The sequence below is a fragment of the Panicum virgatum genome, chromosome 5N (assembly GCF_016808335.1).
Source record: "Panicum virgatum strain AP13 chromosome 5N, P.virgatum_v5, whole genome shotgun sequence".
Taxonomy (NCBI): domain Eukaryota; kingdom Viridiplantae; phylum Streptophyta; class Magnoliopsida; order Poales; family Poaceae; genus Panicum; species Panicum virgatum.
Genome location: NC_053149.1, coordinates 53,691,728 through 53,706,973, shown reverse-complemented (window position 1 = coordinate 53,706,973; position 15,246 = coordinate 53,691,728). Strand labels below are relative to the sequence as shown.

The 15,246-nt window shown below is 48.6% G+C and overlaps 1 protein-coding gene across 3 annotated transcripts; it reads right to left on the bottom strand.

The window, feature by feature from the left end:
• Window positions 1-1,460: 1,460 nt before the first annotated feature.
• Window positions 1,461-10,817, bottom strand: LOC120675302 (glycine dehydrogenase (decarboxylating) 2, mitochondrial-like). 3 transcript variants are annotated; one of them, XM_039956445.1, is made up of 17 exons: window positions 9,013-10,812; window positions 8,680-8,925; window positions 8,514-8,591; window positions 8,327-8,427; window positions 8,052-8,247; window positions 7,823-7,948; window positions 7,554-7,739; window positions 5,006-5,119; window positions 4,384-4,536; window positions 3,541-3,729; window positions 3,376-3,453; window positions 3,170-3,295; window positions 2,979-3,077; window positions 2,376-2,493; window positions 2,057-2,283; window positions 1,843-1,929; window positions 1,461-1,761 (listed from the first exon to the last, which is right to left on the bottom strand). In XM_039956445.1, exons 1-15 carry the CDS (start codon window positions 10,201-10,203, stop codon window positions 2,189-2,191), a joined length of 3,096 nt encoding a protein of 1,031 aa, XP_039812379.1. In that variant the 5' UTR covers window positions 10,204-10,812; the 3' UTR covers window positions 1,461-1,761; window positions 1,843-1,929; window positions 2,057-2,188. The 3 variants fall into 3 exon arrangements, with proteins under 3 accessions (XP_039812379.1, XP_039812380.1, XP_039812378.1); XM_039956446.1 differs by having other exon boundaries at window positions 1,474-1,761; window positions 2,142-2,283; window positions 9,013-10,817; XM_039956444.1 differs by having other exon boundaries at window positions 1,474-1,761; window positions 1,843-2,283; window positions 9,013-10,817.
• Between the last annotated feature and the right edge of the window lie 4,429 nt (window positions 10,818-15,246).

The following is a 15,246-nucleotide window of genomic DNA, read 5'->3' as shown; positions in this document are numbered from 1 at the left end:
TAAGTTCTGAATATTTTTTTTCTAGATGACAGCTTGATTGCAAGGTGAAATACATTTATTTTTATTCATGGAGCATGACGAGAATATTAATGTTCTTATTCTTACAGTTAGGTTTGGTTCCATTCAATTTGAAATTTTGAATGGTGTATCATTTCTGCTCTCCAAGCCTTTTGTGTTGTAAAACTTCTATGTCAGGATATATTTCATGCAGATTTCCATGTTTCATTGTTCGGTAAAAACCTATCTTTTCAATTCTACAGGATGGTCTCAGGAAGCAAAATTGTTGAAATATCCTTTTTCATATCTTTGACATCTGTCTTGACTGTGCCTTGAATTCAAGGATCATCAGTACCAATGAAGATCTTTAGTTCGATTCAATGCTTGGGCCATTGGAGACGTTTTAGACTGATGTATTTAGCTTTTGTGCCTCTACTGCACCTTTCAGTCTTAAGAAGTAGCTAAAGCTTTTGGAGCAGCCCGCACCTGAGAGTTTTACTTGTTCAAATACACCCTTAATGTTTCCTCTTCAGGTCTCTGACCTGTAATGTAAGATAGCATGTAAAAAACTGCCCTTTTGCAAAATTTGTCTAAATTATTTTAAAATTCAGTGGCCTCAAAATTGTGAGCTCATCCTCCAATATGCACCTTGTCTATTCTTTCTTTAAGGAATGGTGAAAATCAATGTGTGTGAATGGTGGAAATAGTTGTTTGATTGGTTCAGGCATCTGAACTTGTTGTGAGGTTAGGAATTGCCACATTGCATGTTGATGTATAAAACTAATTCATGCAAAATTATGCATCCTTTTACTTAATTGGAATGTAATTTGGCAAGTGTTTTTAACGAAAAAGTATTTAGCCCTCTTAATCAATTGGAATAGAGCTTGGCAAGTAACAGAATCAAGTTCTATTTGTAGGGCAATGAGCTTATGAGCTGCACCTCATACTGAAATAACATTCACTTCGGTCAACGTAAGATGTAAACTGCAATAGATCCTTTTGTCAGATAGTCTCGTGGCATGTAACCACATGTGCCATGAAATTAACAATATAATAAAAAAATTTTTATTTTTTTATAGCATATGTTATTTAGGCCATGGTGGAGTAGTTGTTTGAATTACACTGCAAAAATTCACTATAGCGTTAGCACGGGTATTATAATAATGGTAGGTGGTTTGCTCTCACCTCAGCTGTAAAATAGCTGACGTGCCATCGGTAGCGCCACTGTGGTGTTGTGTCGGCCGCACAAGTTTTTTTCCCTTCAAATGAAAACGTGCCGGGCATGTTCTAAAAAAAAAACTCAACCTCGTGCGTAGCCATCTATCTAAAACATCTAATTTTTGTAGCCAGACAACTTCCAAGTATCTGGATTATTAGTTGCTGTCTTGCTGAGCACAAGAACTTGGTTAAGGTAATTCGCGGAGCCTCAGGTTAGCTAGCTTAATATCACAGAACCAAACGCAGAGTGCAATGGAGTTAGATAGATACTGTAGTTCTGATTATATTACAAGAGGCCAAAAGCCAGTAGGATAAAAGCACCAATCAACACAGTAGTAACTGAAAATTATGTCCTTGATTTCCTATTATTATTGCTGTTCTGAGGAAGGCAGGCAGCAACAAACACACAGCTGGAATGCAGATAAACTGACGACAAAAATATCAAATCTAGCTAATAATGGACTTCAAACTTGGCGACTTGTTTTTGCATTTGTAGTTTTCCAAATTGGCTGCTTGGTTTGAGGATTGGTTCAGTGGAGCACCGACCTGTAGAAAGACATGTTCAGTCTGCGCCAATGCGCCATGTTCAAACATTTTTGGTCAGTCTGTAGCATGTTCAAATATTACCGCAACTTCATGTGCGTAGTCGATAGTCCTAAATTCCCGCTGTTTCGATATGGACATGTATCAATCAGACATTCTTTGGTGTTGACTCTGGAGAAAAGAGCAGCGACTCCAGTCAATAAAAGCTAAATTTGATTTTAAAATGGCAATGGAGAGGCAATGAAGTACAGAATTACAAGATGGCAGCTGTGGGGGGGGGGGGGGGGGGGAGCAGGACCTGCTATGCGCTAGTATGTAATATTTACATTGCAGAAAGGACGAAGAGGAGAGGATGCTTCCCGCCTACAGGAAGCAAGCATTACAGTTTCTTGAGGCTGTTTCACACGCTGCGACCGGGATACCAACAAGATTACGCAGTAGCGGCTGCTGCTTCCTCCGCCACCTGGGACGCCTGCTGCAGCGTGCAGATGAGGTTGCGGTCCCCGTACACGTTGTCCACACGACCTGAACATAGCAACGATTAGCTTCTCTTACAGTACGGTAGTAAGCGAAGAAGAAGAGAAGGCTTGGCTTGGAGACGGTGAGGTTGCTCATACCAGTTGTTGGCCAGAACTTGGCACCCCGGAGCCATGCCGCAGGGAATGCAGCGTACTCCCTTGAATACGGCTTAGTCCATGTGTCACTCATCAAGAGTTGGGGTGGATGAGGAGCACCCTGCACGAACAAAGCGAAAGCACTTAAAACCTCTGTAAACATGCGAGAGGAGTGCTGCGTGCAGAACATCGCGCTCTGTTCAACTGCCTTGTCAGTCAGTCAGCCAGCCAGCAGTGTTTTCTCTCAACACCAAATCAACATCAGTCACCAGCCAACCAGTAGTACTTTTCTCTGACAACAAATCAGCACCAGCTACCAGCCACCAGCCACAGCCAGCCGAACAGAGCGTAGTTAGAGGTGCAAATTGGTGACCCTTAGGTGCAACTCCAACCCTCTTTAGTCAAATAATTGTGTTACTTATCTAAAATATGACCTCATTTTGAAGAAACAGTACAAATATTTGAGCTATAGAGTATTGGAGGTCTACCTAAGGGTCACAAATTTACACCCCTAGACCTACTAACCACTCATTATGTGGAGAAAGGTTTGATATTGTGAACAGCTCCTGCCTAACAGATACCATTTGACACTAATGATATATTTACCTTCAGGACATTGTTGAGCGTATCTGCTTTGCCATTTTCTATCTCTGCAATCTCTTCCCTGATGGAGATAAGAGCATCACAGAACCTGTCTAGCTCAGCCTGACAAGACAAAAAGATGTGGCATTAAGCAAATGTGGAATCAACAAACTAATATAATAGGAAGCAAAAGATTAAAATCCACATTTGCTGACCTTGCTCTCACTTTCAGTGGGTTCAATCATAAGTGTGCCCGGAACAGGCCATGACATAGTTGGTGCATGGAATCCATAGTCCATCAAGCGCTTAGCTACGTCCTCTGGCTCAATACCAGCGGTCGCCTGAAAAAGATCCAGGAGCCAGTTAGAGATTGGAATGCATCAACACAAGGTTCATTTGCTAATATGATTTGGATAAATACCTTAAACCCTCTTAAATCGATGATGAATTCATGAGCAACAGTTCCATTGACTCCACGGAACAAAACTGGGTAGTGCTTCTGCAAAAAAAAAATCATTACGAAGTAAACTTTAGAAAATAATTTTAACAAATATAGCTAAGGTATGCTGTCATGAATAAAATGTACCTCTAGTCGTTTTGCCATGTAGTTTGCATTCAAGATTGCAATCTTTGAAGCATCAGTAAGTCCCTGTGAGCCCATCATGGCTATGTATGTGTAGGAAATTGGCAGAATTAAAGCAGATCCCCATGGAGCAGCAGAAATTGTACCAAGCGGGTCGGTTTTCTCAGGAAGGGGGAAGCCGCCAGTGGGAATCTAATAATAAATGGGTTAATCAGATGGTGTGCTTATATTTACTTTTGAATGAAATGATTGGAGCACGCAAAAATTATGAATATTTTTTTCTGGTTTTAGTGCTCTGCAATTTTAAAACGTTCTAAGTAGTTCACACATCATCACCAAATACTGCAGTACCATGAGGCAATGTAGCAAACACAATTGTGCAGCGAACAAATACATCGGCAGGACAGCAAAATAATTCTTAGGTTGCAGAACAATGGTAGGATAGTTTCAAGTAATAATGTAGAATTGGTTGTAACATAGAGAAATAAAGTTGGAAATCTATCTTAATCTTCAGTCTGAAACTTCATAGGAAACTAATATTGGAAGTTAAACATGGTTATAAACGTCTCAGACTGAACATTAAAAATGGAACTTCTCAAGCGCAAAGTGACAGGATACAAGGCGGTGAACTGGTGATACAACAACAACAACAACAACAACATAGCCTTTTTTCCCAAGCAAGTTGGGGATACTGTCTATAATATTAAATCTGTAATATTAAATTTGACTAGCAATTCAAGGTAAGTGATGAACATAGGGCGGTGCTAATGTAGTAATATTCCTCAGATCGGAATATGAATTTTTATAGATTGACAAACGACGGAATAAAGAATTCAGGGTACCTACCACTGGGTGAGATGGTAAAAATGGTGCCAAGTGCTTCTTAACACCAATAGGTCCCATTCCAGGACCACCTCCACCATGTGGAATGCAAAATGTCTTGTGAAGGTTAAGGTGGCAAACATCAGCTCCAATAAAACCAGGACTTGTTAACCCAACCTGTAAAATGATAACTTTTGTAAGCTAAAGAAATTTCAGGTGAACTGATCATTTTGGTTTTAGCCATCCAATAAGGGCGTCTTAAGTTCTAAACTAGGTTCAGGTGGAGAAAATATGTTTCTTATAGAACAAAAAATAGTTTGGACCATAAAATTAGATAGATTATAGACAAATTTAATCCCAAATGTTTTTCACAGAATTACCACTTAATAAGAAATTAACAAATGAAACGTGATTACTAGTGCCTTACTAAGTACTGGACGTAGATAGATTTGTCTCATATGTTTATTACTATTTTAGTTTCAACAAATAAGAAGAATCGACTTCATTGTCGTGTGGAGTGCCATCGACACACTCTCGTACGAATGTAAGTGTTCCATAACCTTTTTAGAATAATAAACTCTTGAAGAGAGTGCTTGCATAATTAACAAAGTACAGAAGATAGCCTAGCAATCTGCAAAAGATTAACCTGAGCATTCATGTTAGCTCCGTCCATGTACACCTGCCCGCCATTATCATGAATGATCCTGCATATCTCATCAATGCCTTCTTCATAGACTCCGTGAGTTGAAGGGTAGGTAACCTGAAACATATGTTAATAATGTAACACTGTTGTTCACAGAATACACCAAAAGAATTTCCAAAGTTCCTTTTGAAAAGAATCAACTTCATTCTAATTGAAATTTATTTATGTTTTACCCTAAAAAAAACTTTAACATTCCCATGGTTCCATAGTATTCATTGAAATCCATCAATTGTATGTATGTCAATAAAAAACGAGACCGGTACCTCTTTCTATTCCACCTATTGTATGTGTTATGTGGAGAAGCTAGAGCAAATTGGAGGGGGTGCACTTGCCTTGTGGGTGCATAGAGTTGAGTCAATGGGGGGGGTGTAGGAAAGGTAGGATACGTATAATGTGATCGATTGTATTGCAATGAGCCCCTTGGGCGGTATATATAGGAGTACAAGACTTGGAGGGCAAAACACCTCCCCTAGAGATAAGGAAGGCTATCACGAGATTACATCAATCCTAAACTACCATATCTGGAGTTGCCTAATATACTCTAACATCCCCCCGCAGTCGTAGCGGTAGCAACACGAACGGTCAGACTGGAGAACAATGGAGACGTATCCCCCCTGTAGTCGGAACGCCAGTGCGAAAGCTTTGACTGGAGACTCATGCAGATGATAGCCCTTTAGTGCCGTAGTAGCCGAAGTCGAGGTGGACGTGGTCGAAGCCGTGGAGGGGGCGCAGGTCGAAGCGTCGTCGAGGTGCTCGAGTACACAAACTCAGCAGCTTCTTGCCGAAGATAGCAGCAGGACGATGCGGCGGATGACGATGGTAGACGGCGCGGTTTGCGACTTAGGTCACGCTCAGGACAGGGGTGGCGACGGCGCAGGTTGCAGCAAGTGTCGCGCTCAGATCAGGGGTGGCGACGACGTCTTCCTTCAGGAACATCGGCGGCGATGTCCGCGCGAGAAAGGCTAGAGGCGCGGAGGCGGATCGAGCGCCTGCTTGACGAAGACCGGCGGCGAGTGGCGCCACCGGTAGGGTGGCTTGATCACGAACGTCGTCGCTTGAGCCTAGAGGGCGCAACAACAACCTCGTCCTTCGGGAGGGTCGACGATGGATCGAAGACGAACGGCAGAGCGACGCAAACCGATCTTAGATCGGAAAAAGGGAAAATCAGCAGCAGCATCAAGACGAACCTACGGGTACAATCTCGGGTGCACCAAGTAATGCCCCCCAAACCTTATCCTCATTCGCCTGTTGGCCAGAGGACAAAGGAAGGGGCAAAAACAGAGGGGGCGAGACCCGAGCGGCCTCTGCTCCAGCTGCGGGGTGGACCGGCGGCCCCTGGGCCGCCCTCGCAGCCACATCCTAGCGCACAAGGCGGCGGCGGAAGCGGCGCTGAGGACGAAGGGGACGCATGCTTGACTGCGCGGAGGAGAGAGCCGGCGATGGAAGGCGGGAGGGGCGAAACCCCTGGGCGCTGCGGCCCGGCGGCGACGTCGATCAGCGATGCGGTGGCCCGCCGGCCCCGATGGCGCAGTGGCCTAGCGACCCCGCGGTGGTCCTCCGCAGCCACGCACTCGCGCTCATGGCAGCGGTGCGGCGGCGCTGGTAGGAGTCGGGGCGCCTGGCCTGATGCGCGGGAGGAGCGGGCGGATCCGGATGCGGAGCCGAGAGGGAGGACGACGCAGAGGCATGCATGCCCAATGGCGCCCCCATGGCGATGTGGTACCCGACGGGGACGTCGCGCGGCGCCGCCATGGGGCGGCCAGGGATGAGGTAGGTCCTTCTGCTGTGCTTGACGACGACGGCGGCGCGGATCAGAGGGATCCGTGGCGCATTCTAGGAGGGCGCTGCCCCCGGCGGAGATCAATCTCGATCTCCCCGGGGGCGCGCGGGTGCAGCGGAAGCGGCGGCGCGGCTAGGGTTAGGATCTCGTAACCTAGGCGTCTGATGCCATGTAGGAAAGGTAGGATACGTATAATGTGATCGATTGTATTGCAATGAGCCCCTTGGGCGGTATATATAGGAGTACAAGACTTGGAGGGCAAGCACCTCCCCTAGTGATAAGGAAGGCTATCACGGGATTACATCAATCCTAAACTACCATATCTGGAGTTGCCTAATATACTCTAACAGGGGGGGCAAATATGGTGAAAATTTGGACATAATCACTGTTTTTTCAATTTTTAGGGGGTGCATTAGCACCCAACCCCCTAATCTCTATATAGCTTCGCTGCTGTATATGTTATATCTGACTAGTATCATTAGAGGGAAGTATTATGAAGCAGATGCGATTGCAAAAGTCATCTGATTTGCATGGTAATAATAAAACAAACCGAGAAGGGTACACAGTGGTAAACATTTAGTATAGCATCAGAACAACATAAAGGTGAGCTACTAGCAGAGCTGAAAGAACAAATGTCCAATGTGGTTGCATTATTAATTTATTTTTCCAGATAATATAAATCCTCGTATTAGCAGGGCATAGAAATAGTACCATCAGAGCAGACAAGTTGTCCTTGTTTGCTTCCGCAGCTTTCCTCAATTCCTCAATGTTTATGTTACCTTTGGAATCAGTTCCAACAGCAACAATCTTCATTCCAACCATAGCAGCACTTGCAGGATTTGTACCGTGTGCTGAGACAGGAATGATGCAGACATCACGGTGGTGGTCTCCTCTTGACTGCATTTTTCAGCATGGTTTGTTAACAAAGATTACTAGAAAAACAAGAGAAAACAAGGTAGGCCAGATATATCATGACTTACCTTGTGGTACGCACGGATAACCATTAATCCAGCATACTCTCCTGCAGCACCAGCATTCGGTTGCAATGAGAAAGAATCAAATCCTGTGATCTTGCATAACAGATCGCCCAAGTCGGCAAACATTTCCTATGACACAAAACAAGTTATTTCAGATGTTTAGAAATTCATGATGTGAATGGAATCAATGGATTGATATTAAAAATTACTTAAACTGAATCAAGGTCCTTACATGATAGCCTGCAGCCTGATCAGTAGGGGCAAATGGGTGCAGGTTCGCAAAGTTGGGATATGTGACAGGCATCATCTCAGCAGTAGCATTTAGTTTCATCGTGCAAGAACCGAGAGGGATCATACTGTGGCACAGTGAGAGATCCTTGGACTGCAACTTATGCAGGTAACGGAGAAGCTCGTGCTCTGTGTGGTACCTGCATGCCCACAACATGACAATTAGAAACATTCCGACAAATTAGTGGAGCAAACATACAGGCATTTGAAGCCACGTACATGTTGAAGATTGGATGCGTTAGGTAGGGGCTCTCACGAGCAAGGCTGCTAGGAATTGAGCTTGAGACCTCTGGTGCAAGGGATTCAGCGGTAAAGCTCGCCTGAAATTGTTTGCAGTATCATTTAACATTTGGATCTAACTTCACATCAAGCACACACATTTTGCAATAATTGAATGACTACTTACTGGTTTGCCATTGTTGAACACCTTAAACAGCTTGTCAACATCCTCCAAGGTGGTGGTCTCATCAAACGCTACAGTTATCTATAACATCACAACTCTAAATTAATACTTAACTCTCAAAAGCATCCAATAAGTTGCAATGAAACAGTGATGTCATGATAAAGCGCACCGTGTTCGCATCGACAACCCAAAGGTTCATCTCGTTTTCGACAGCTTCCTTGGCAATTGCACTCGCATCAGGACACGTGACCTTGACTGTATCAAAGAACGGCAGATCCTGCACCGTCACTGTCCCGAGCTTCTTCAGCCCATGGGCGAAGGTAGCAGCCAGGCCATGAACCCGGTCAGCGATCGCTTTCAGCCCCGCAGGACCATGGTAGACAGCATACATGGCAGCCATGTTGGCGAGCAAGGCCTGTGAACCACAAGTGTCCTTGTCACTACTACTCTATCACAAGCACCTACTCGGTCACTATCAGGCAATTTGGTGAGCGGGCGGTACCTGGGCAGTGCAGATGTTGCTGGTGGCCTTGTCCCGGCGGATGTGCTGCTCCCGGGTCTGCATCGCCATGCGAAGCGCGGGCTTCCCGGTGGAATCGACGCTAACTCCGATGATACGGCCGGGCATGAGCCGCTTGTACTCCTGCGACGTGGCGAGGAACGCGGCGTGCGGGCCTCCGTAACCCATGGGCACGCCGAACCGTTGGGCGGAGCCCACGGCGATGTCGGCGCCAATCTCGCCGGGCGGGCGCAGCGTGGTGAGCGCGAGCAGGTCGGTGGCCATGACCACCTTGACGCCGTGGGCGTGCGCGTCCTTGACGAACTCGGCGTAGTCGAGCACCTCGCCCTCCGTGCCGGGGTACTGCACGAGCACGCCGCACACGTCGCCGCTGCTGTAGTCGAAGTCCTTGGCGTCCGCGACGACGACTTTGATGTCGAACCCGGCGGCGCGCGTCTGGCAGACGTCGATGGTCTGCGGGTGGCAGTTGGAGGCGATGAGGAAGGTCTTCTTCTTGCCCCTCACGATGCCGAGGCACATAGCCATGGCCTCGGCAGCGGCGGTGGCCTCGTCAAGCAAAGATGCGTTGGACATGGGGAGGCCGGTGAGGTCCGCGACCATGGTCTGGAAGTTGAGCAGGGACTCGAGGCGGCCCTGCGCGATCTCGGCCTGGTACGGCGTGTACTGGGTGTACCAGGCAGGGTTCTCCATGAGGTTGCGCAGTATCACCGCCGGGACGTGGGTGCCGTAGTAGCCCATCCCGAGGAAGGACTTGTAGGCCTTGTTCATGGACGCGAGGCGCTGCATGTGGTCGATCATCTGGGACTCGGTGAACCCTTGGTCGAACTTGCCGGCGAAGTGCATCGGCGGCGCGCGGATGGCGGCCGGGACGGTGGCGTCGATGAGCGCGTCGACGGTGCTGAACCCGCAGGCGGACGCCATGGCGGCCTGCTCGGTGGGCGTGGCGGAGTTGTGCCTCCGCGGGAAGGTGTCGCTCGGCTTCAGCGCTGACGCCGACACCTGCCGGTCCTGCGCGTGCTGGTGCGCGCCCCGCGCGCGCGGGCGCTGCTTCCCCGCCGGCGCGGGCGCCAGGGTGGAGATGCCGCGGGACGGGACCGGGGGCGTGGTGGACCCGGCCGCCGCCAGCAGGCGGCGCAGCAGCGCGCGGCTTGCGAGGCGGCGTGCGCGCTCCATCCGGTTGGTGGGGGTGGGTAGGGGGAACTCGCGCGGCGAGAGGGAGGGGGGATGGAAGTGGCGAGTCCCCCGGGTGGTGGTGGTGGGAGCCGGGAGGCCTCCGCTTCCGCTCCTGCCGAGAAGAGCGGCTGGTGGCTGCAACTGGGCGGGCGAGTGGTGTGGTTGGCCGATGATTTATATCGGCGCGTCCGGAGAAAGGAAAGAAAATGAGGAAAAATAAAACAAATTTCCTCCTCTCCGGTGGCGACTGGGGATGACGATGATCCGCCTGCGCCAAGTTGTTGTGGAGTGAGTTGGAAAGCACGGTCGGCACGGGGACCGGCGGTGAGATCTCTCAGGGTGACGTCGGCGCTGACACCTCGATCGGCAACGGGAGGCGGGGCGCGCGGATGGCGTTTGGATGGACGAGGAGCCCGGCCACGGAAGCCGGCGGTCGGGGGCAGCACAGCGGAGTGGGGAACGGGCGCGGGGGGAGGGGGGAATCGCCGGGTGGGCGGATGGGACGAGCGAGAGGGAGCGGCTGCGGGCACGACGCCGGCGCTGGGGGCTCGCCTTATCGCTTTTACACGGCGCGGCGCGCCCCCCTCCGCCACAGAAAAAAGGGACGCCCGCGCGGGCCACGCCGATCGCCGGGGCGCATTTTCTGCGGCGCCCGTTGCCCCGCTTGCCGCTGGCGCGTTAGCACCCAGGTAGGGTCGCGTCCGGCCTCGGCGGAAGTCGCCAAGCACAGTCGCCAAGCCGGCGGCGTGCTGGCGAGCGCGACGCGAGGGGGGATCTGCGGCAATTCTAGGCTGGGCGCTACCGGGCAACACGTGGTATGGCGACCGGTCGCGCACGAGACATCGCCTGGCCTGACGGCTCTGACGGGTGGGGGTGGTGGCTTTGGTTGTGGGATGGCGCTGGCGCGTCAGCGTCACGGAGACGAGTTGGGAGGTTTGGTGGATCGGGGGACGGAGGGGGGCATGGATTTTTGTTGGGATCACCTACCGCCAAAAGAATCTCTGGGAACCCGTGGGGTTTGGAGGCGTGGGCAGATGTCCTTGTCCCACCAACCGCATGGAGTAACCTGCTCGTCTTTAGAAATAAAAAACATGGGTCTTCGCTGATTGGGCACATCTGCAGATGGAAAAATACTATTGAAACGATAAACGGAAAAATACCAAGGCCAGCTGCATAGAGTCGATCTTTGCAAGAAATATGGCCACCCATTATCGGTCGAAAGCCTTCAATCTGAAAGGGGAGAATATCCTAAAACGAGCAGATTAATCTAATCCATATGTTTTCTTCACTTTTCCCCGTTGTTGGATGTAAATGGGAGCAAACAAGATCTACCAGCGCTCACAGTTTGTGCTTCTCAAAAGAATATATCATCATATGTATTGTATCTCGCAAAAATTATCTAGGTAGCAGAGGCTGAAAAAAAATGAGCTGTTAAATGCTCCAAGTCTTTTGAGACAAGGTTGTTTACACCTCAAAGTGAAAAATAGAAAAATATGAACAAAAAAAGATCGATGTAATCTCTTATTGGCAATATGTTTTTTTATCACTGTTGACGCAAAATTAACACACTGGAATCTGAGAGCACCGTTCGCCAAGTCTCAGAATGCAAATCAAGCGTGCCAGTTAATTTGACCTGTAAATTGACAAAGAAACAGCAAACCGTCAAATTCAAGAGTGTATCGGCAAGGCTTTGCCGATACAGAAAGCGACAAAAGATCGTGTAAGATGAGCGTGTAATAAAAGCGATCTACTACGGATCGACAATGAGCTGTCGATGCCGATGAGCAACCAAACGGCTAGATCTAAAGCCGACACGTGCCAGGTAACAATGTACAAACCCACGAATGTATGTATCTGGACAAAGCTAAGCTTATGATTCAATCTAATCGGCTCTACATGATTTTTCATGATAAACAAGGAGCTTACAGCCGATTAAACAGATCACTAAGCCGGGTAATTGGTGAATTAATCTAAACGAGAAAACAGCGATGCGCCCAAGATCAAAGTTTAGATAAATTCGATAAATTTTGAATAGATCTGAACGAAGCGACAGCGATGCGCCCGGAAGCTAAAGCTCATATTTACTCGGTAAACGAAAACTTACTAGCAAACTAAGTCGCTCGAATGTGAGACGTCCTTGATCAGCTTGAAAGAACTCGCAGAAAGAAAAAAAGATGGCGAAACCGCCGACGAGAAAGTAAATTGCAAGCAGTAAAGTTTTGTTTGTTGGATGTGTATCAATCTGCTACAATAACCGGGAGTTCATATTTATACCCCACGCTAACACAATCCTGGCCGATTACGGCAGAGTACAATTCTATCTAGAGAAACTTATTCTAATAACTAAAAACACCGCCTTCCAAACCGAGATCATCTCGTATCAAGACTTGCTCAGAAAACAAACGCTGAGATGTCCAATGGGCATCAAACTATGCCCGATGCCATCCTTCCACGTACCATTGTTATTTCCAACCTGGCATTTCTTCTTTTCACCGATCCTTTGACACGTACCAAAAAACGGTGTCAACACATACCCCTAGTTTCGGAGTGAAATATCTTTGCTCCGAAATTATCTCTCAATTATAATGATTCCTTCAAATGGTTGCCTCAAAAGTGCTTCATGCCGTTGCTTTCATCAATCCAGTATCCCGACTCTTGAGGTGGGGCCACCTTATAAATACACCAGGGCAGTTTTCTTCTTTTCCTCTCTGCAACCCCTCGCACTCTGGTCATTTCCTCCACCACTGAAGAACTCATTTGCGCCGCCATCTACAAACTCCGGCGAATCTTCCCCGAATACTCAAGGCTCTTCCCAAGGTCTGCAAATGGCTTCCGTCTCCGAGATCCCCCAGGTATCACAACTTTTCTATTCCCCTGTGCTGCTATCTTGATTGCGATCTATGGTTGTTCTTGATTTTCACTTCTTCTCTCTTAGAGCTGGAGTGTGACACCCCGGCCCAGGGCTTAATAGGATTAATAGGATACTCATACTAATAAGTTGCAACTTCTTTTCCGGAAGCCGGTATCCAAAGAACTTTGAGGTTAAGCGTGCTTGGCCCAGAGAAATTTGAGGATGGGTGACTGACCGGAAAGTTCTTCCTGGGTGCGCACGAGTGAGGACAAAGTGTGCAGAAAAAACTGGTGTTGGTCTGTGAGGACAGTCTATGTCCTAGAGAGCTGCTAGATGTAAGCGGGCCCGGCCTCGGGGAGGCGGGACATTACAGAATGATATCAAAGCCGACTCTCGCGGTTTCACGGGCACGTACGGGCGTAAAGTGCGGAGGCATGAGCACGGGCGCGTGGGGGCGCAGATGCCACCAGCATGTGCACGGGCGCGTGGCGGGTCAGTGTGCAGGCATTTGGGATGCGCCGTTGGCACTGGACGTACGGACGTGGCACAGGGACCGTTGGCACTGGACGCACAGACGTGGCACATGGGCTGCTGGCACTGGACGTACGGGACGTGGCCAAGAGAGGACGTTCCTTGCTTGGGATTGACCGACGGGGACGTCGGTCTCTTAAGGGGGTGAGCATGTGACACCCCGGCCCAGGGCTTAATAGGATTAATAGGATACTCATACCAACAAGTTGCAACTTCTTTTCCGGAAGCCGGTATCCAAAGAACTCCGAGTTTAAGTGTGCTTGGCCCGGAGAAATTTGGGGATGGGTGACCGACCGGGAAGTTCTTCCCGGGTGCGCACGAGTGAGGACAAAGTGTGCAGAAAAGATTGGTGTTGGTCTGTGAGGACAGTCTATGTCCTAGAGAGCTGCTAGATGTAAGCGGGCCCGGCCTCGGGGAGGCGGGACGTTACATGGAGGCACAGATCCAGACCCTCCTGGACGCTGCCCGAGTCGCCATTGACTCGATGAACGCGAGGGGGGACACCGTCGCCGCGCGCCTCTAAAACATCCTAGCCCACATCATGGAGGTCGCCGAGTACGGGGCTCACGAGGGCGCCGCCAGAGCCATCGCCGTCGTCTTCACCATGTCCGGGGAGGACTACCGGCAATGGGCGTCTGTCTTCCCCGAGCCAGGGCCGCGGCGAGAAGCTTTCGAGGAGCTCATCGATGACCTCTATCACCCTGCTGATGCCGTCGCTGGTGACGTTAGCACGGAGGGGGTCATCAGCAACCTCTTCGGGGAAGAGTCAGACTAGGTTGTAGAATGTAACAGCCTATTCTGGCTTTTTGTAAATATAATCAATGAACTGGCTTCCCCGTAGGCTTTTGTTTCTTGTCTTTATTGTGTTCCGTGTTGATTTCTATCTTGCAATCGCTCCGAATATATCAACACCTTCTTGCAATCTCAATCAAACAGAAAACCAAATTAAATCAAAAACAAACATCTTTGGATTAAATTTTTTATCTAAGGACGATATACGTCATATCGGCCATGAAAACACTCGAACGCATTGCGACACGATCAAGCCTTTCCTTTATTTTTTGCGCTAAAGGCGATACACTCTATGTATCGGCTATTCTGAATTCAACCGATTTTTTCACGTAATCGGTTATGCGCCTACCCAAACAGTTGGGTAATACTTCTTCAAATATTTGCCATTAAGTGCGCTAAAAAATCCTTCTCCCTCCAGAGTCTCCAAAATATATGCATTCCCCGGAACACATCTACTAATCTTGTACGACCCTTCCCAAGTGGGAGACCATTTGCCGAATTTGGGGTCTTTTGTTCCTATCGGCAAGACCAGCTTCCAAACCAAGTATCCCCTGTCACAAGATTTGACTTTGACCTTCTTATTATACCATCGGCCCACTCTACCTTTATTAGCTTCGATACTGATGAGAGCATTCAGCTGATGTCCAGCTAAATCTTCCAACTCATCCTTCATCAGCGCGGCATAATCATCGGCTGTCAACTGATCTTGAAATGTAACCCGTCTGGAACCAAGTCTAGTCTCCCAAGGAAGCACAGCTTCATGCCTATAAATAAGCTAATATGGAGACACTTTAGTAGCTCCATGACAAGACATTCTGTAGGCCCACAAAACTTCATTAAGAGTCGTATGCCACTTTTTTTTTGTTGTT

Bases quoted from the DNA above. Each gene is read 5' to 3' on its own strand.
- LOC120675302 (XM_039956444.1), bottom strand. From the start codon at position 10,203: ATGGAGCGCGCACGCCGCCTCGCAAGCCGCGCGCTGCTGCGCCGCCTG. The intron at 4,537-5,005 runs GTTAATCTTTTG...ATCATTTTACAG, and splicing joins GAGCTAACATGAATGCTCAG to GTTGGGTTAACAAGTCCTGG. The intron at 3,078-3,169 runs GTCAGCAAATGT...TTGTCTTGTCAG, and splicing joins CCACTGAAAGTGAGAGCAAG to GCTGAGCTAGACAGGTTCTG.